The sequence below is a fragment of the Thrips palmi genome, unplaced genomic scaffold (assembly GCF_012932325.1).
Source record: "Thrips palmi isolate BJ-2018 unplaced genomic scaffold, TpBJ-2018v1 HiC_scaffold_10, whole genome shotgun sequence".
NCBI classification, from domain to species: domain Eukaryota; kingdom Metazoa; phylum Arthropoda; class Insecta; order Thysanoptera; family Thripidae; genus Thrips; species Thrips palmi.
Genome location: NW_023144621.1, coordinates 18,660,757 through 18,679,485, shown reverse-complemented (window position 1 = coordinate 18,679,485; position 18,729 = coordinate 18,660,757). Strand labels below are relative to the sequence as shown.

Sequence of the window (18,729 nt, the reverse complement as noted above, 5' to 3'; positions counted from 1 at the left end):
TGTCATTTTCATTTAGACCTCCGACTTGCCAATCAAACGAACCTCAGCCGAACGGAGGACTTGATTGGATACAGTAGAACGAACCTTGGTGGGACTCTGGGTTTCGCGTTCTACAGTCCTACTGTAAGCGCTGAAAAAGATTTTCTTAGGATCCAAATTGTCTTTTCCGAAGTCGCTTTCGAAATGATCCAACCACATCATCAATCACCTCCAAGAGCGCTTCGATGACTGGCCAGTTTTCTTAGAGGCCTCCCCTAATTCCCCCCTCCCCTCCCCTCCCCTCCCCTTTCCCCTTCCCTTTCCCAGGCCCGTTCCTCAGACCATTTAATTTGGCACAGGCTACTGAATGTGATTTTGGCTAGAGGTTCTTCGCCGGTGTCAACAGGGCTCGGTGCCCAGCTCCACCGTCAGCTGGTCAAACAAGGTCCCCTCGGCGTGGGCCAGCGCTGTGTTGGCGCCGCAGTACTGCCAGCTGCAACACAAGACAGACCACACTGAAAACTCCTGAATCTCGATGGCTGCGGTGTCGCGCGCTGCCAAGCACGCCAAGGACGCATTGGAGGTCACCTGTTGCCCCGCAGGTCGCGGACGGTCACGCGGTCCAGGTAGAGGCTGGGCGCGGGCGAGGCCGTGGTGGTGGGCACGGTGGGCGTCGGGGCGGTGGCGGAGGACGGCGGCTCGCTCTGGAAGGCCAATGATTGGTACGAGATGCGCGCCGTGAGGCGGGGGGTGATGTCCGGGCCCAGCGAGCCCCACTGCGCAGCGGCGAGTGCCCTCAGTTCGCCGCTCTGCTGCACCCCGTCCATGAACCTGCGGCAGGGACAGGCTCGTCGAGGTTTGAACGCACTCCTAGCGGCAGCGTCGCGGCGCCCGTCAGCCCCACTCACTCGCAGGCCATCTGGAAGCTGGTGTTGCTGGAGCCGTGCAGCAGCTGCAGCTGGAGGACGCCTCGCGTTGGTGCCGTCTGCTTGGAGACGACGACGGACGCTTGGATCTGGTCACCTGCAGGGACAGAGGGAAAGGGAAAGGGAGTAGCCGCTAGTGGCGCGCGAGTCCCTGGTGCGCAGCTGCGCAGCACGAAGGTCTACTCACCGCAGTACGGCGGGGAGTCCCTGGTGACGAGGTAGAGCGGCCCTCTGGCCGGGGTCTCCTCTGCCCGCATGCCCATGACGCCGCAAGACGGACCTGCGGCACGCAGTTGATGCAATCCGATGCAGTCCACAGCGGTATGAGGTCAACTCCCTCGAGGCTTCACTTCTCTTACCGGGTGCGGCGGGGTCGCAGATCTTGCGCGCAGGGAAGCAGTGGCCCTGCTGGAACGCGGTGCCACCCTGCGGGCAGGGGAAGGCCTGGAACTGGCAGCGGCCCGGCTCGGGGGTCGCGATGGTCTCCAGGAAGAGCGACCAGGCCCGAGCGTGGCTGCACACCGTGCTGGAGTTGACGACGCCCTCTGGAAGCACAGCGAAGCACAGCGAAGCAAGTGGAGTGTGATCGGTATCGAGTCTGCATCGTCCCCGCCGCGCCGCCGCCGCGCACACCGCGCTTACCAAAGTGGCTGACGACGACGGAGGCCCTGGGGTCGGTGCATCCCGGCTGCTGACGCCCGCCGTTGGGGAAGTAGTCCACGTGGCCCAGCGGCCCCAGCAGCCCGAAGCCGTCCGTCCAGAGCGCGCCGCCGTCCGTGTGGATGACGTCCACGAAGCGCGCGTCCCCGGCGTCCAGCTTCTGCGCCGCCTCCCGCAGCAGCTGCCGTCGGAACAGCGGCGACGCGGGGTCCAGGCCGCTGATGCGCCCCACCATGCGCCCCCTGTTCTTGACCACCTGGCCGGCGCAGCCAGCCACGTGCGCGCCCAGCGAGAAGCCGATGATGTGGATGGCGTCGGGGTGCGCGCCGAGGGACATCATGTCCAGCAGGACCAGGCCCACCTGCGGAGCAGCCGAGCAGTGGGTCAGCCAGCAAGCAGTCGGGTCGCTTTCAAAGAAGCGGCCAGTGAATACTGGAACCGAAGGCCCCACCTGTCTGCCGATGAGCTCCGTGTTGGCCGCGGCCGTGGTGTACGGCGAGGAGGCGCCCTTCTCCCAGTCCACCATCACCATGTTGACGTCCTCCTGCGGGACACACAAACAGCCAAGTAGACGAAGAAGACCCAAGGCGGTGCGAAGGTGGCCCGGCTCGCGACATCGCCCCGAAGGCCGAAACCTGCTGCGGCAGTTACCATCTTGAGGAAGGCCGCGGCGCCGGCCAGGGCGCCGTCGTCGTGGGCCGAGCCCTTGAAGCCGTGGATGAGGACCCGCGTGGTCTTGGTGGGGTCGAAGTCCGACTGGGACAGGGAGCGCAGGTTGTCACCGTACCGGATGCGCTGCGGCGTGTGGGTCTGGTTCGAGCGCGTCATCAGCCAGAACTTGGTGTCCACGCTGTCCGGGCTCTGCGGCAAGCGCTTCAGGGGGTTGTTGAGCGCCGAGAAGCAACCCACCATGTCTAGATGCAACAGAGAAAGCAACCCAGCCGTTCTTTTTTAGGGCCGCCGGCACGTGGACCTCTGCATAGCACGGCGTCTATGTGCTGCTAAATGAAGTTCCCTGTTGAGTTCCGTGCGTGACCCGTAGGAGCACCATGGCACTGTAAACTTTAAGCGCATCGTTTCGACGCGGCCGCGTCGTGAATTACTTTGAGGCCGTTTGCCTCGCTGCCGCGGTCGCGCCGGGTCGCACGCCCCTCCTCCTCCTGCCAGCCCGGCCGGCCTGGTCCGAAAACCTGAGCCATGCAGCCATGCAGCCATGCAGCCATGCAGGTAGCGGAAGGTACCCGCATGCGCGCGCGTGTGTCTGTAAATGTGAGTGCATCGGGACGGGCGGGGGTAAGCGCGTATGTGTGCTCGTCTGTCCACATGAGCGTTGGCGCGCGCGCGAGTGTGTGCGTGTGTGTGAGGTAGAGAGGCAGCACAACGCAGCGCTCAGACACCCAACTGGTTACATAAGTGGACCTCCCCCTCCCCTGGCCGCCCCTGGCCGAGGGTGTCGTCTTTGTCTTTGTCGCGCCCGTGTCGTTCGAGTGCGAGAGAGACCCAGCAGGCCGTGTCGCGTGCCGCGGTGGCAGGGGGGGGGGGGGTGCGCGAAGGGGGTCGAGACATCATCATCGGCCGAACTGGTGCAAAACGACTGAGGCCATCGGGCAGGCCATCAGGGCTTCGCCAGGGCTTCGGCGGCTTCCTCTGGAATGACGCACTGCCTCACGAAGGTAAACAACGGCAGAACTGGGCGCAGCGTGGTTTTTCCTGCCGCGAGGCCGCGAGGCCGCCAGGCCGTCGTCGGCGACGTCGGCGAGGCGAAACGTAGCGCCTGCGGACTCCAGGGCGAGCAGCCCCGCCGGACTCACGTGAACCGCGGGGCTGCCTATCCTCGAATCCGCGGGCGGCGCTGCCGGCAGCGGACGCAGCACGGCAGCACACGAGAGGACTTCCTGATAAGACTGTACAGGCTCTCGTGCAACTTGGCGTGGCCATCCGTGGTTCTGCTGCTTCTGCTGCTTCTGCTGTCCGCGGCGACACGGCGACGCGTTCGGGTCACTTTCACTGCCATAACACACAACGCACGGCAGCAGGCGGCGTGGCGGCGCGGCGCTGGGAGGGGCCCATTGTCCTGGGCGCGAGTCAAGCTTGTCATCGAGCCCCTGCTCCCTGGCTCTGTCGGCCATTGAATATTCGGCCACAGCCCCTCGCCACGCCGTGCCACGCCGTGCCCTCTCTGAAGTAACTAAGTGTGCCGGAGACTTGCATGCGCGAGGCGCCCGCAAAAACGGGGAGGGCCTGGCGGGCCAAGCGGGCCAAGCGGGCATGACGGCGACGCTGCCGGGTCCTCCTTGCTCGCCTTGCGCCACGGGGGCGGACCGGCGAACGCAAACGGAACTCGGGGATTAGTGAAATTGGGGCTTAGGGCTCCTCTGGCCCGGCCGCACGGCACGCAAAGGACCCCGTCGAGGCCGTGTCCAGGCAGAGGCAGGCCGTCGGCGGGCCGTCCGGGCGACCGTGCAAGCCGAGTCGCTGAACGAAGGCGGGGAGGCGCTCGGGCAATACGAGCGGCACGGCCAGGCACAACGGGGACACGGCGCGGGACGTACGCCGTACGCCCCAGAAGTGGAGCGGCCTGGTGCACGGCAGCACGGCACGTCGTGGGGGTGTCCGGTCGGCAGGCCGCCAGCCCGCCAGCCCGCGGTGACTCAACCCCGAACCCGCCAAAGGGTCGCGCGCGGCGGGGGTTGCGAAAAGGGAGAAGAAGCGATACCGGTACCCGAAAGAGCGTATACACTGTGCAATGTACCGCGCCCCGCCCGGCCACTGGCCAGTGTCGTGGCAGCGGGAAGCCAATAACGACATAACGAGACACCGAGTCGCCTTGCGTCGCCTTGCCTTCGTTCACGGGCTGCGGTGCTGCGGCACTCGGAGTGCCATCCGGCCCGCCCTCGCGTTGGGCCCGCTCCCCGCTCCCCTCACACTCGCACACCGCGTCCAACCGTGTCCAACCGCGTCAGTAAGCGTAAGCCGCGCCGGAATCTGTTTCGAGCTTCGAGTGGCGTGACGTAACCACCCTGTGCCTGCCGCCTGCCGCCTGCCCGTCGAGCGTCGCCCCACCAGCCTCTTCCCTGTGTTTGGGCCCCTCTGGGGGAATGACCGCGGCGGCCAATGAGTTGCCTGCGCCCAGCGCCCCACGCGCCGCCCCGCCACCAAGCCCGCCACCGCGCGCGGCGCGCGCCGCCCGGACGCGGACTCTCGAGTTTGCCTTGCCAATTTTTGGTCGGGATCCTTCTCGACGCCGTCCTGGCCGCCCTGGCGGAGAGGCGTGTCGCAATAAGCGCCCCATTGTGTGTGTTCGGGTGGCCGCCGTGCCGCCGTGCCGCCGCGGCCGCGCAGCTCCTCCCGACGCGTGAGGCAACAGGGTCCTCTGGCCGCGCTCCATATCCTGACGGTCATGACACGACCCATCCCATCCCATCCCATCCCGGCATGGGAACAATGGTTCCGGGCGACCTCGTCGGTGTTCGTCGCGATTCCCAAATTCCCCCGGACACGTCCTCGTCGCCGTGCCCGCCGTGCCCCAGCCAGCTTGGCGGCCCGCGGCGGGGCCAGCGCGGCCAGTGCGGCAGGCCGACTCCGAACAGTGCTTTCGTCGCTCTGTCCCTCCCAGGAGTGCGAGAGAGGCAGAGGCAGCCTTCTAGCGGCCGAATGGCTCGGCCGGCTCCACGTTGCCTAAGATCGCCTTGAACGTGCTGCTCAGCCAGTCGCAGCCCCGCGAGCCCCGCTAGCCCACGGCGTCGACACGCGCGGCGCGCCTCTTTGAACCGCGACGTGGACAAGTGCGTCAAGTTCATCCTGCACGCCCTCTGCCTGGGCGCCCAGCGCCAACCCAGCGCGCCCAGTGGGCGGTCGACCGAGCCGGCGCGGTGCTGCGCGGTGCACGGCCCTAAGCACAGAGAAAGCTGAGCCTTGACTGAGGCTGACCGACAGTTCGGCCTTGACGCGTGTATGGCACCGCCACGCTGTGCACCGCGCGGCCCGAGCACGGTTCAGTCACCTCGCAGTGCAGGACATGCAGGACATGCAGGACATGCAGGCCATCGCAGCTCAGGCAAGCATCGCCCGCCGCGCTTCGCGTCTCTTTCCATGTTTTCTCGCATTCGCGCCGATGTTTGGACGGCGCGGCCCACACGCGCACACACGCGCGCACACTCGCCTTCCACGCATTGTCTCCCGGTCGAGCACCCAGCTCATGGCGTTAGGACGCATCTCTGATGTAATGTCGTGATCTCATAATGGAACACCGCCAAGCCTCGACCAAGCCGGGCCGGCCGGGCCAGCGCATGGCACGGCACGGCATGGCGGTGCAAGTCTTTGCTCAATTTTCGTGCCGAGGCGCTCAGCGTGGCAGGGACTGTCGCTCGGACTGGCGGACAGGGACAGCGTGTGGCGCGGCCAATCAGAAGCCGAGGCTGCAGGGCCGGGCTGCCAATTCTGGGTCACTTTTTGACCGCCCCTGCTCCTTGGCGCTCCTTGGCCAACCCCGACACGGTGGCGACGTGTCGACCACTGTGTTGTTGATGGCGCTTGCCGACGGCGCCGCGTTCGTCGCCGCGGACTGCAACGGCATGGAGATGAGGGTAATATGACGGCCGTGGGCCGTGGGCCCCACCGGCGGTGGCTGTCCGAATAAAAATATGGCAGCGAACCGATCGGTGGGCCGGACCAGTTTCCAAGGCTCGGGCCGCGAGACGCGTGAGGCTTGGCTGGAGGCTGGTGCGGTATGGTGCGGTATGCGTCGCGACCCGTCACGGTTGCCTCGTTGCCTCACGCGGCGCCTCGTCGTGACAGCCGCGCCGCTGATGGTTTAATTCTGCGGTACTTTCCGAAACGAGGCGGGTCGGGACCGGGAGGGCCACCACCAGCCCACCAGCTTACAGCCCACCTCCACCGCCCCGCGACAGCCCCGACGTGACCTCGACGCCGCGCCGCGCCACGCCGCCGTGTGGGTTAATCATAATCCAACCTTTCTTCATTTTCGCTCGTTTTCAAAGCACGGCGATTGCATTTGAAATTCCTCCGGAGATTGCTCCGCCTCTCCTAGTCGCCTTTTATCGTGGCGCCAACCTTCAAGGTGCGTCCTTTCCTGAGGAGCTAGCGGACGCAGGCACACCAGCCTCGCCTTCGCCACATCTCCCCGGGTAAAGCGTGCGAACGTGAAAAAATTAATGTTCGAAATTTAACGCGTGCGTCCATCGCTGTTCACGACGAGACTGACCCTAATCTTCATGTTCGTCGAAGTGCGGCCGTCTTCGGCCTAGTCGAGTGCACCTGCCGCGGCGGAGCGTCGAGGCGGCGCCTCTCTGCGGGCCTCCGTGTTTTACGCGGTTTTACGACCCCGTCTGCCCTTCCCGCCCCGGCCGCGCGACCGCCGCTCGCTAGAAAGACATAAAACTCGGCGCGTACTCGCCCTCAAACTCGTACTCACCGTAGCACACCTCCTTGCGGCCCATGCGCATGGCGTTCCGCCGGTCCTGCAGCCCCGCGCGCAGCCGGTCGCGCACCGCGCCCACGCCGGCGGCCACCCCCGCGGCGCGCACCGCTGCAAAAGGCAGAGCAACCATCACTACGGGAAGGGAGGCGAGCCGAAAGGCCGCCAAAAGCATTGAAAAGGACGCCGTTGAGGTGCTGAAGCCAAGCCGGTCTCCAGCGCAACGTTTCGGCACGGCCTCGCTCTCGAAGGCCGGCGCGGCGGCAGGGAGGGAAGGCCCTTCGCAGCCCAGCAGAGCAATCCCCGTAGAGAAGTGGCCGCCGAGCACAGAAAAGATTGGTTCGACGACCGGGGCGTCTGGACACTCGTACTCACCGCGCAGGCCGGCGGATACAACCACGAACGACATGGCGGGCTTGATGACTTTGGCCGCGCGCGAGGTGGCGGCGCTGGACAAGCCGATGGTGCTCAGGTACATGGCCGCCACGGCCAGCGAGCAGAGCACTTGCATGGTGTGGGCCGTCGGTGCTGGCCTGGATCACGTTCAAAAGTCACTGTCAACACTGACTTCATCTGCGTCCGACGGAACGCACCTTAAAAGTGGGACAAACATGCCCGCCGCTGGCCGCGGGAGTCGCGCGCCCCCTCCCCGAACCTTTCTTTATCCCGCGGCCCCTTCTCCCCTCCTTCTCCTCCTCCAGAGCGTGTGCCGAGTGCCGCGCGGAGACAGATACGCTTTCACTTTCAAGTTCCCGCGCGCCGCGCAGTTCCCGATCTGGCCGCCAGGAGCGCTGCGCGACACCGGCATCGATCGAGCAAACGGCGCTTTTCCCTCTCGGGCTGTACTTTTTTGCAGGTCGAAAACCCCGGCCGACTTACACTGGACTGTTTTTGAGGTGTTTTAATTCGCTAAGTTGAGAAAGAAGGGCAAAAGAAGAAAGTTTTGCCTACACCTCTTTCTAGAAGGCGGTGAGATGAAGGAGGGGGAACTGGGAAACGTTTCGGGCGCCTTCAAAGGCCGCGACACGGTTGACGCAAGCAGACGAGACGCAAGCGAAAACAATGTCTGAAGTAATTCGTCTGCTGTGAGTTGTTCCGTATGGTTATTGTTTGACAATCGACCGTATTTGTTTACATGTAACTGTCGATTTTGAAGGAGCGTTCTTCAACTTGGATTATGTCCGCCGCTTGTCTTTCCCGCTGGCTGTAAGTATAGATGTATTTTTAAGTTTCCAGGATTGTGGTGTCTGTGAAACTCGTGTCCTGGTTTTTCTGTCACAGTTACTCAATAATTAATAGACGTACTCGTCAACCCATTATTGATTTGGACTCCTCTTTCATTGCGCTTTGTTGTGCACCCGTTGAGCTGCAGCCCTAGATTACCTTTCTCTGATACTTAATACTTTTGTGAGGGATCTCTTTATTTTGAACATCCTTGGGTACTGGTTTAAACTGGTTAATGGGGTCACTAAGGAACTCTTATTTAGATTCCTGAATTCAGTGCTGAGCCCAATCAATAAATGCCAGAGTGTAGTACTTGTTATGATCATTCGGTGTTTGTCAGTACCTTCTTATTTTAATGAAGGAACAGGTGCCACGCATTAAACTGTGTATGTATCCCCTTTATCGTAGAAATTACTCTACATCACCATTGAAATGATTTACAAATTTAAACTTTGTAATCTTTGCGTGATCACTCATAACCTTGATCTGTTAGCGTCGGATAAAATTACTCTTGCCAAGTCACTCTGGGTTTAACCGCCCAGTACAGTAGTGTCTATGCATGCGTGTATATTGTTTGATGCAGGCACATTTTTTCAGCATTTTAGAAGAAAGTATGGAAGTTTTCTGGAATCAAATGTGTTTTGAAAACGACAGCGGTAACAGATTCCGAATTGTCATGATGAGGGTAGCAGTTGGTAGCAGCCTCCTGTGATGAGCAAAGGATTGCCTACCCGACGGGCGGACGTGCTGAAATCGCACTTAATTTATGCCTAGACGAGAGACGTCCGTCCTAGGTGACCTGTCAGCCGTTCTCACATTCGATTACACATTTCTTTTAATGCATGATTCTGCCTTGCTTTCATTTATTTTTCAAAGTGCCGTCTATTTCTAGTCGTCTGTCAGCCAGCCACTGCGGTTTGCAAAGCGTTTTCCCGCCAATACGAGCCGACACGCCCAGCGACCCGACCGCAGCGCAGGTTGAGCAGGGTGGCGTATCTCTTATCAGGACGGCAGTGGACGGCAGTGAGCGAGCGGGGCGGGGCGGGCGGGGCGGGGGACTGCCGCCGGCGCGGCGGGGCCCAGAGGCCACATTTCCTTTCTGGCTCCCTCCATCTAAATTCCTGTTTCGTCCGAAAAACGAGCGGCCCCCTTTTCAAACGTTCTAGAAGACGCCTGGCGTAGGCAACCCGCTGTGCGCAATCCACAGGAGGGTGGGCTAGAGCCTTGATGCACGCCTCTAGGGTGGACAACTTGGCGTGCAGTTCGCCGAGGCCCGAAATGGAGGCCCAGCCTAGCCCAGCCAGCCGGTTTCTCTCTGGTTTCTCTCCAGCGCGTGTGAGTGATAAGGGACGACCTTTCTGTGCGGAGCATGGCGCGAAGGGAAGTGCCTCGCGAAATAGTGGCACTGGTCTGCGGTGCTGCGGTGCGCAAGCGTGGCTTGAAATCGGCGCGGGGGAGGAGCAGCCCGTGGCGTGGCGCAAGCGGCAAGCGGCACAAGCGCACAAGCAAGCCACCCGCGAGGTACTTATCAAGCCTGGCCAGCGGCGGCCAGCGGCACCAGGTATCCAGGTATCCTGGTACCGGACGGATTATGTGGGTCACAGCCAACTAGTCACATAACACACTCGGCGCGCTCAGTGTCGCGCGCCCCGCCCCGGCCAGCCCCGCCCCGGCCGTCCGCCAGCGCCGCGGACCAGAGCGAGGTCTGGACGCTTCGTTTAATCAATTCACCCCATCCCACCGGCCATGGATGGGAGCCACAGGCCGTGCAGGCTGTACCGCACGCCATGGCCGTGCTGGCCGTGCCGGCTGTGCATTACGCGCGTGACGTCACCGGCCGCCAGAGCGACGCCGAACGGCGTGGTCTCTGTCTCTCTCGCTCTCACGCGGAGCCCCGTGTCCTAGTGTGGACGCGACCGTCGCGGCGAGGTCCCTCGAGCCCTTCTTGGCGTGCCCCGGCGTGCCCGGACGCGGAGAGCTCGCGTGCGCGGCGGCTCCGCACCACGCCGCTATACGCCGCACGCGCGGTGGTAGTCTCCAGAACGCGTCTTCCCGCGTCTTCCAGAACAAGCCAGGCGAAGCCAGGACTCGGACCCGGGACAGCTGGTTGCGCCACCGCGCGGCGCCTCGCAATTTCGGCCGGGCGAAGGCGAAACTTGCTGTTTGTTTCCCTTCCCTCGCGTCGCGGCGGTCGCGGCCCGCGGGGTTGGCGCGGGGTTGGCGCCCCAGTCCCCGTCCCTGTCCCCGCGGCGCAGCGCGGTAGCGTGCTGCACTCGCTCCACCTGCTCCACCCTTCCACCCCACCGCGGCTCCGTGGCTCGCGGCCGTGGCGTGCGGTCAGCGGCCACTCGATAAAAGCGGCGTGGCGTGTCGCGTCGCGTGTCCGCCGTCCGCCGCGCCGCGTGTCGTGTCGGCGGCTTCTTTAGCGGGCGGCCGCTCACCAGGGCGACCAGGGCGTTTGGCTAGCGCTGCAGTGGCGCTGCCCGAAGCGGCGAAACGGGTGGGGCACTTTGTTTTGCTGCAATGAGGCCGCGCGGACGGGAAGTGTGAAACAGCAGGCGGATTCCGAAGAGCCGTTTCGTCGCTCTGTCCTTGATGTCGCACTCCGTGGGGCGGTCCGCAGGGGTGCGAGAGAGACGGAGCGACGAAACGAACCCTCGCAATCAGGCGGCAGCGTCCCGTCCGCGGTACAGGTCTAGGGTCACCGAGGGTCAGCGTGTCGTGTGACTTTTTGGCTTCTGCCCGGGCTGCCCGTTGAGGCTGCCCGTTGAGGCTGTCCAGGCGGCAGCGCGCGGCAGGCCCTCCCTGTTCTCTCCGCGGATGAGGCTTGGCCCTTGGCGTTCCGTGCCGTGTCCGTCTCGCCTGCCAAAGGCCGCTGATAACGCGTCTCTGCCAGGAAGCCGGGCAATGCTTTAGGCGCCGCCGGCTTGCATGCCAGTTATTTGCGCCTCGGCCGTCGCGACGCCTCTGCCTGGCCGCCGTCATCGCCACCGCCAAAACCCTCGGCGTCGCGTCGCCGTCGCCCTCCTCGCGGTGCTGGTGCTGCCTCTCGCGCCGCACACTTCCGCACGTCGCGTTCGCGTTCGCGCGGCTTTCTCTCCCAAGACGCCGACGTGGCTGCCGACATGGTTGGCGGCATTCGGTAGAGCTGGGGCGGCGTGCTCAGTCAAGTGCCTCCGAGCAAAGTGCCACGAAAGCGCTTCGAAACGAAAGCACCAGAAAGTGTGCAGCTGTGCACCTGCAGGCCTGCAGGGCGCTTGAGGCGCGGCAACGGCGGGCAGCCCCCGGCGCCCACTCCGTGTCCGCGTCCCGAGCACATGCTGGAAGTGATCCTCTTCGCCATGGGTCTCGCCGACATAGACGGTGTGTGACCGTGGTCTGACCTGGGGGAGGCTCTGGCCTCGAAAGAAGGGCGGTTCGGGTTCCGACGCCCCGACTCTCTGAAGATTCTCAATGCAGTGCCGGGAAGCCTTATCAGCGCCTCGGGAGTGAGGCCAGTGAGGCCCGCAGGCGTGGCCACGCGCGGCTTCGTCGTGTCGATCCCAGTGTCGAGGCTTAGAGCAATCAGAGGCGGAGTGCACTAGCCACGCCTGCCACGCCACGCCGAGCAGCGCCACGGTCAATCAATATGACAGAGACAGAGGCGAGCCGGGCGCGGTGGCGCGAAAGAGCGGGGCGGTGCGGGGGAGGCCAAGTACGAAGTACAAAGCGGTTAGTTAGTGCACCCATGGTGCAGTACGGCCTTCCCTCTGTCACCGCCCTCGCGATCACGGCCTCGAGGACCTGCCCTGCTGCCAGCAGCCCCTTCGACCTTCGCCTCAGCTAAGCTGTCCGTCTGTTTGTTTCCAGAAAACGATGAAACCGTCACCGACTGCCCGGCCGCGCCTGCCATGTCTGTGAGCGCGGCGTCGGTGCCGCGGCATGAGGCGGAAGTCGCCCCCGCAGTCATGGACGTCCCCACCGAGGACACCGCCAAGGACCCCGTCGGCGGGCCCACCGGCGCGGCGACTGCGCAAGGACAGCTCAGTGCGCCGTCGTCGCCCTGCGTGTCGCGGAGAGCAGCCCCGAGTAAGTGGGCATTCCCTGCCGCCCCCGCCGCGCCTCGCCGCTCCACTGTGTTCACGCCTTCCGTCTCGCCAGCCGCAGACTCCAGGATCCCGCAGCCGCTGCCGTCGCCCACGCCACTGCGCCGCAGCGGCTCCCTGCGACTTCGCGGCGAGAAGCCGGGCTTCGGCCACCCGAGGCACCCGCTGGGGTTGGCCAGGGGGAGCCTCGGCCTCGGCGCGCGGGCGTCGCCTGGGGCCGCCTTCCCGTCCATCACGGAGGCCAGCGAGTCGTGGAAGCGCTCCCTGAGGGGCATGGGGGACGGGCTGCCTGCCCACGGCCCGGCCCCGCCCCCACCCGCCTCCAATCTGCGGCACCAGCGGCACCACCGCAGTCTGGTAAGTTGGAGGCGGAGCAAATGAAATGGCCCTGCTAAACAGTGTCTGTTAAAAGTATCTGACTTTTAAATTTACTCTATTTTTCTTGTTATTGCTGCTCTTGATGATTAGAAAAAGGTTTGTCGTTTAGTGTTTTCTCCTTGATATGTTGAACTCCTCGCCTCTCCCTTCCAGTCCTTTTTATTTTCCATTGTTTTGTCATAAAAATAATGCCTTTGTCTTGCTTTCTGCACCATCCAGCAATCCTTATCAAGTCGGCCTTCTTCAAGAGATGCATATCCTCATACTCCAACTCCATCTCCAGAGGAAGTAGACTTCTTTAGACCACAGAATTTAAATCGTTTTCTACTTGATCATGCCAAGGAGTTTGGAGGTGATCATGATGATTTGGATTCCCTTCGTAGCTATGGGAGCAATTGTAGCACTCAGTCTGCCTGTGATCATGCACAATTTGCTCGCAATGGAACAACATTTTCTGGCAAACGAATGAAGTATATTGTTCACTGCTCATCACATCCCGAACCCAATGAATACTTAACTCCAACACAAAGAGCCAATCAGCAAGTGCGCAGATTAAAGGTAAGCCTTATTGAAATTTTGCACTTTGTGTTTAATCCAATTTACAGTAACTCTGTAAAAAAAGCTGTATTCACTTTATCAGTGTGAGCCTCTGTTAATTTTTTTTTGATAGATTTTTTTGTGTTAGACATATATATCCCCCCTTTCCTTATCTTTGACTTTTGCACAGCTTGCAAATTATAATCTTTACTGATGCTGTGGCAGTGTATCTGTGTGGATGTTGATTCTTTTTCTCACAAGCGAAGCTCAAGCTGCATCTTCTAAATAAAACATAGTAACCTCTGAATATGAGCTGGAATTTGTGTATAAATTTTAAATCTTGTTTTATGGATCAGGCACTTGTTGAGCAAGCAAGGAAGGATATTGAAGCAAAAGATGAAAATATATTCAAGCTCACTAAAGAAGTAGTGGAATTGCGGTTGTTGAGAGATGAAGTGGATAGCCCAGCAAAAACAACTCGGAGCTCTGAGGACTCACCCCCTTTTAGGGTAAGTTTGATATCTTATTTTTTCTGTTCTATTGTAAACAGTTAGATGATTAATGAGGTTCCTTATGCGTCTGTAGGTTACCACTCAACTAGAAAATGAATGTGGGAATTCTACCTCATTGTCAGATTCTGGTCATTTTGATGATGTTTTATCATTAATCTCTGCTCAGTCAGCTCATAGCCCAGGCCCAAGGCAAGTTTTGTCTTCACCTGAAGCAGAACGACTAGCTGAAGTTTACCAGCACAAAATTGATGATGTCACAAGGAAACAGGGTGAGAAAAGCTTGGAGGATAGGAAAAGTCTTGTCAAAATGTATGAAAAGAAAATGGAAGATATGTCAAGAAAGTACAGTGAAAAATTTCAACAAGAAAAAAATGATTTAATTGAAATGTATGAGAATAAAATTGGAGATATTGTCAGGAGACATCAAGAAAAGTCTCAAGAAGATAAAGTAACAAATGAGAAAAGGATTGATGAACTGTCACAGCTGGAAAACCAAAATTCGTTGCAGGCAACTCATCAAAGCAAAGTTGTACAAAGTCTGACTGAAAAATTAGAAGAAACACAACAGCTGTTAGAAACAGCTCAGAAAAATGCAACCTCATTAAGTCAACAATTGGAGGATGTAAATCTAAGGTACACTAACTTCATAATACCATCATGATGCCATGGTTCATTTTTTGTGCACGTATAGAATCTACCAAAATAATCATGATTTGTTGTTTTCAGGTATAATGATCTCCAACATGAGCTTTTCCAGTCAAGAGAGAAAACAGTACTCTTGGAGGATGAAATTGAAACTCTTCAGAAAACAATTGCTATGCATGAGCAGCAAGTTTCAGAGAAAAATGTTGCTTTGGTGCAAAGTGCACAAATTGAATCGGAGTTAAGTCTTTTGCGCCAACATGTGGAAGAACAGAAAGTAACTTCAGAGTTAAAATCTCAGCTGGAAAGTGAACTTGCAAGAGTGTCGGAAAAATTAAAAGAGAAGGAGCTGAAATGTAAATTAATTGAAGATGAGAAGACTGAAGCTGAGAGTCTGCACCACCAAAGACAAGAGGAAGACTCTAAATTGATATCTCAGCTTAAAGATGAAATTTCTGATATGCTGCATCAACTTAAGGCTAGGGAGGAAAAATGTAAGGAAATTGAAGACAAGAAGACTGAACTACAAAAGAACCAGGAAGCATCTTCACAACTAGTCTCAAAGCTGAAAAACGAAATATCAGAGGTACTGATGAAATTGAAGGCTGAGGAGCAGAAACGTTTGGAAGCTGAAAACAAAAAGACTGAGGCAGAAATAATGTATCAAGAAAAACAGGAGGAATTCCTCCAGTTGGTATCCGAGCTTAGAAGTCAAATCTCGAATTTGCTGCAAAAGTCAAAGGATGATGAACAGAAACATGAGAAATTAAAATCTCAACTTCAAACAGAGCTCATGCAAATCTCTGTATCCTTGAAAGAGGAAAAAGAGAAGAACATTCAACTGGAAAAAGAGAAAACCAAAACTATGACAGTTTTAGAAGAAGAACAGAAAAAAATTGTCCAACTGCAGTCTGACTTTGAAAATGCCAGGTGTGAAATGTTTTCAGTGAAAGAGGAAGAAAACAGACATACTGTGGAGTTTGCAGCTGCATTGGAAAAAGACTTGGCAGCACTTAAGATTCGTCTGGGAGAGGAGGAGGAAAAGAATAAGAATCTTGAATGCTGGAAACAAGAGGCGGAAAATATGAAAGAAGAAATAACAAACCACATACAGCATGAGAAGCAATTAACAGAGCAATTAGTTTCTCTTGAAAGTGAAGTAGATGACCTTAAAACTAGCTTATTAGAAGAAAAGGAAAGCCGTCGCAATGTGTCTCTCAGTACTATCCAAAATTTAGAAGAAAAGCTAGACATCTCTCAGAAGGAAGCCAATAAACAATCACAAGAGATGAACCAATTACGAGATCGCTTGAGTAATGTTGAAAGCGAAGCTGTCACACTATCAAACTTGCTTTCTGAAGAAAGGTTGATAAATGAAGAACTGCTTCATTGGAAGACAAAAGCTGAAAACCTCCAATCAGAAATAAATTCTCTTAAAGAAGATATTGTTGAAAAAACTCAACAACTCCAGTATTTTGCAAGTATTGAAAGTAAAGTAATAGAAATTCAAGATTGTTTGTCTGTAGAGAAAGAAAAGGTGCAAGATTTAATGAAGTGGAGAATTAAAGCAAATGATCTAGAAGAGGAAATAAAATCTCTTAAAGAAGAAATTTCTTCATTGAGCCAAAATGTGCAGCTTTCAGAAAACAATAACACTGAATGCCTTCAGAATGTTCCCTTTGAGGCTCAGCAAAAGATACTTTCACTTGAAGCTGAAATAGTAGAGCTAAGAGAAAGTTTGGATCAGTCATACTGGATGCAGTCTGAGAAAGACACTACTCAACAACAGATGGAAAAAACAATATTTGAGCTGACTGCAAAAATGAAAAAAATGGAAGAAGACTCCTTGATATTGAATGAAGCTGTCACATGCCTGAAGAATGAAAATGATGAGCTAAAAGCGAGAGCACAACAAAATGATATTCCTGAGCTATTGTCCAAGGATGATCTATCCACATTGTTATTATCAAAGAGTGGTCTTATAGAAACAGAATCCAATGCAGCGAAAGTCCATCTTTCCAATAATTATGAGGACAAACGCACCATGCATCTTCAGCATTTATCAGAAAATGGAAACATTGTTGACACTGAGTCTCAGTTAAGGGCAGAGATTGAATCTTTAAAAAAGGCTATTGCTGACCAGGAAGAAAGACATACAGAAATGAATTTAAAAATGTATTTAAAAGGACAAGAAGCAGCCAAGTTTGAGAGAAAAGATCAGGTATTTATCAAATTTTTGTTCTGTTCTATTCTAGGCAGCAAATAAATTCTTATAAAGTTGTTCATCTTTCAGGTTTTGGAGATGGCAGCTCAAGCACCTGAGAAGGTATCAGTTCCAGAACTTTTGTCGCAATTAGCTGAAACGGAAAAGGAACTGGACAAAGTAAAGGTAAGAATCTTAACTTTTTCTCGAGTGATGGGGTGAACACTAACTTCTTTTTGTTTCTTTTCTGCTTTGTTTCGTCATGCATGGGATGCTGGGTCTTTCAGCTTCCACAAATGTTCCTTTCATTACATCATGCTGCTACGAAATATGATTGGAAAACAATGGTCTCTGATTCCAGATAATTTTAACTTCCTGCTGTGTCTTGAATAATCATTTATTTTTCTCTTAGTGTGGGAAATATATTTTAGAATTAAGTTTTAAATAAGGGTTATGGATTAAGGTAGCTAGCTAACTTCAGATGCTCTTTCTCCCTACCAACATAAAGTTCTTTTGAAGCAAAAGCTCGTGTTCTCTTGTGATTTGTGCTTTTCCATCTTTGTGTTGTGAACCCTCACAGTCGAGGCATGAATCGTTATGTAACTATGCATTGTTGTGTTTTGCCACACGCTTTGCAGGATAACCAGCTTGAGAATAAGCCTAAAAGCAGTCTGAGCTTGCTCAGTGCAAATGAGGCAGTCTGCCTCTATCTTCTCGGTTCCTTCAAGGTCTGTATAAGTGCCATGACTTAGACTTCGTGTTTTTCTCCCATTTTACAACTTGTAGCCAATTGCACTTGTGCACACCTATCCTGCCCTCAAATTTTTCATTGTTCCTCTTGGTTAAAAAAGAAAGTTGCATTTTATTTACTAATTAAAGAAAGCAACTGGCTAGGCTCTTGTTTGAAAAGTAAGATTTTGTTTGTTTGTGGACAGGAAAGGAATTGTGTTATGTTGCAAGTGTGTTAATGCCGCTGAGATCTTGAAACTTAAGAATACTAGCTTAATTTAATTAATTGTCCTGCCTGACATGATATGTAAGAGTAGTCTGAACTGCTGTAGTTCCATGGTGTTAGACTTTTAATAAGTTCTTTCAACAATTATTCAATTTTTGTTCAATCATGGTGTTCTCATTATTCAGAGTATTGCAGTTTTTAGTGCATTTCTTTAAAACAAACTATGCCAATAATTTCTTTTTTCTTAGATTTAGGTATCCTGTGATCCTTTGCATGATTTTCTTTCCTTATTTCTCATCTCCGTCTATGAGCTAATCTATTCCCTTTTTCAGATTGCTGATGCAGGCTCAGATTAGTTCTTTCTGTTTTTGCTTTGATTGAATGTGATGTGATGGTGCATGGGTGTGGGCTTCGCAAAGGGTTTTCCCCAGGGGTCTTATGCATGAGAATGGAGAAGCTGCTAGTAGTAGTAGTCACGATCAACTACCTAATATTGGTAAAAGACAGCTATTTTAAAATTTGGTATTGCAGCTGTCAGTTGCATGGTTGAAGATGGTGTTACCAGTTCTATGTAACTTTTCTGTAGGATCTGGATTGAAGTTATAAAGAACTATGACTGCCTAAGAGATTATCAGTAACTTGGTCATTAAAAATGAACGTGAGCTGAAAAAGCAATAAGGCCTTTACTTATTTTTTTCTTCTAATTTGCAGGCAATGTACCGGCAGCTTGCAGAGGGACAAGCCAGCAACAGCAGCAGCCCAGAAGCAACTCTCCTCTTCCTCAAATCTGCTTTCTATTATTTTTTGACCGACGAGGCCAATTGCCAGGGTCATTTGCACGCTATTCAGAGCATTCTTGGCTTTACAGAATCCGAGAAGCAATCCATTGATACACTCACTTATATTCGGCGGTGAAGGGAACTTTTGCCACTGTGTATCATGGCCTTTCATACATGAAGTGATAATGTAGCTAGTTTTATATTTTACTTCTGTTAAAATTTTATAAGCCAATTTTACTGCTACCTTCCTTTAAGTTTGCATGTCTTGACTGATTGATGTTATTTGTTTGCACCAAAAGCAAAGTTTGGTGAAAAGTTACCAGAATTACCGGTTTTAGAATGTATTGTGTTAAATGTTTTAAGGTTTCATGAGATATTTAATTAAAATAGTTGTTGGAAAAAGGTGTTGAAA

General features: G+C 55.2%; 2 protein-coding genes across 6 annotated transcripts; one reads left to right on the top strand and one right to left on the bottom strand.

Moving 5' to 3' along the window:
- Nucleotides 1-309: 309 nt before the first annotated feature.
- LOC117645425 (pancreatic triacylglycerol lipase-like) lies at nucleotides 310-11,641 on the bottom strand. Its single transcript, XM_034385626.1, has 11 exons — nucleotides 11,610-11,641; nucleotides 7,378-7,535; nucleotides 7,000-7,113; nucleotides 2,217-2,479; nucleotides 2,017-2,109; nucleotides 1,548-1,926; nucleotides 1,265-1,450; nucleotides 1,093-1,185; nucleotides 888-1,002; nucleotides 568-810; nucleotides 310-472 (listed from the first exon to the last, which is right to left on the bottom strand). Exons 2-11 carry the CDS (start codon nucleotides 7,511-7,513, stop codon nucleotides 379-381), a joined length of 1,716 nt encoding a protein of 571 aa, XP_034241517.1. The 5' UTR covers nucleotides 7,514-7,535; nucleotides 11,610-11,641; the 3' UTR covers nucleotides 310-378.
- On the top strand, nucleotides 8,026-18,719 carry LOC117645389 (calponin homology domain-containing protein DDB_G0272472). Of its 5 annotated transcripts, none has more exons than XM_034385576.1 (11): nucleotides 8,026-8,208; nucleotides 12,076-12,294; nucleotides 12,367-12,668; nucleotides 12,780-12,785; nucleotides 12,909-13,247; nucleotides 13,583-13,735; nucleotides 13,812-14,371; nucleotides 14,465-16,601; nucleotides 16,674-16,769; nucleotides 17,222-17,311; nucleotides 18,250-18,719. In XM_034385576.1, the coding sequence occupies exons 2-11, from the start codon at nucleotides 12,117-12,119 to the stop codon at nucleotides 18,451-18,453; spliced, it is 4,065 nt and encodes a 1,354-aa protein (XP_034241467.1). In that variant the 5' UTR covers nucleotides 8,026-8,208; nucleotides 12,076-12,116; the 3' UTR covers nucleotides 18,454-18,719. The 5 variants fall into 5 exon arrangements, with proteins under 5 accessions (XP_034241467.1, XP_034241449.1, XP_034241458.1 ...); XM_034385558.1 differs by lacking the exon at nucleotides 8,026-8,208 and adding an exon at nucleotides 11,260-11,589; XM_034385585.1 differs by lacking the exon at nucleotides 8,026-8,208 and adding an exon at nucleotides 11,793-11,937.
- Nucleotides 18,720-18,729: the final 10 nt, after the last annotated feature.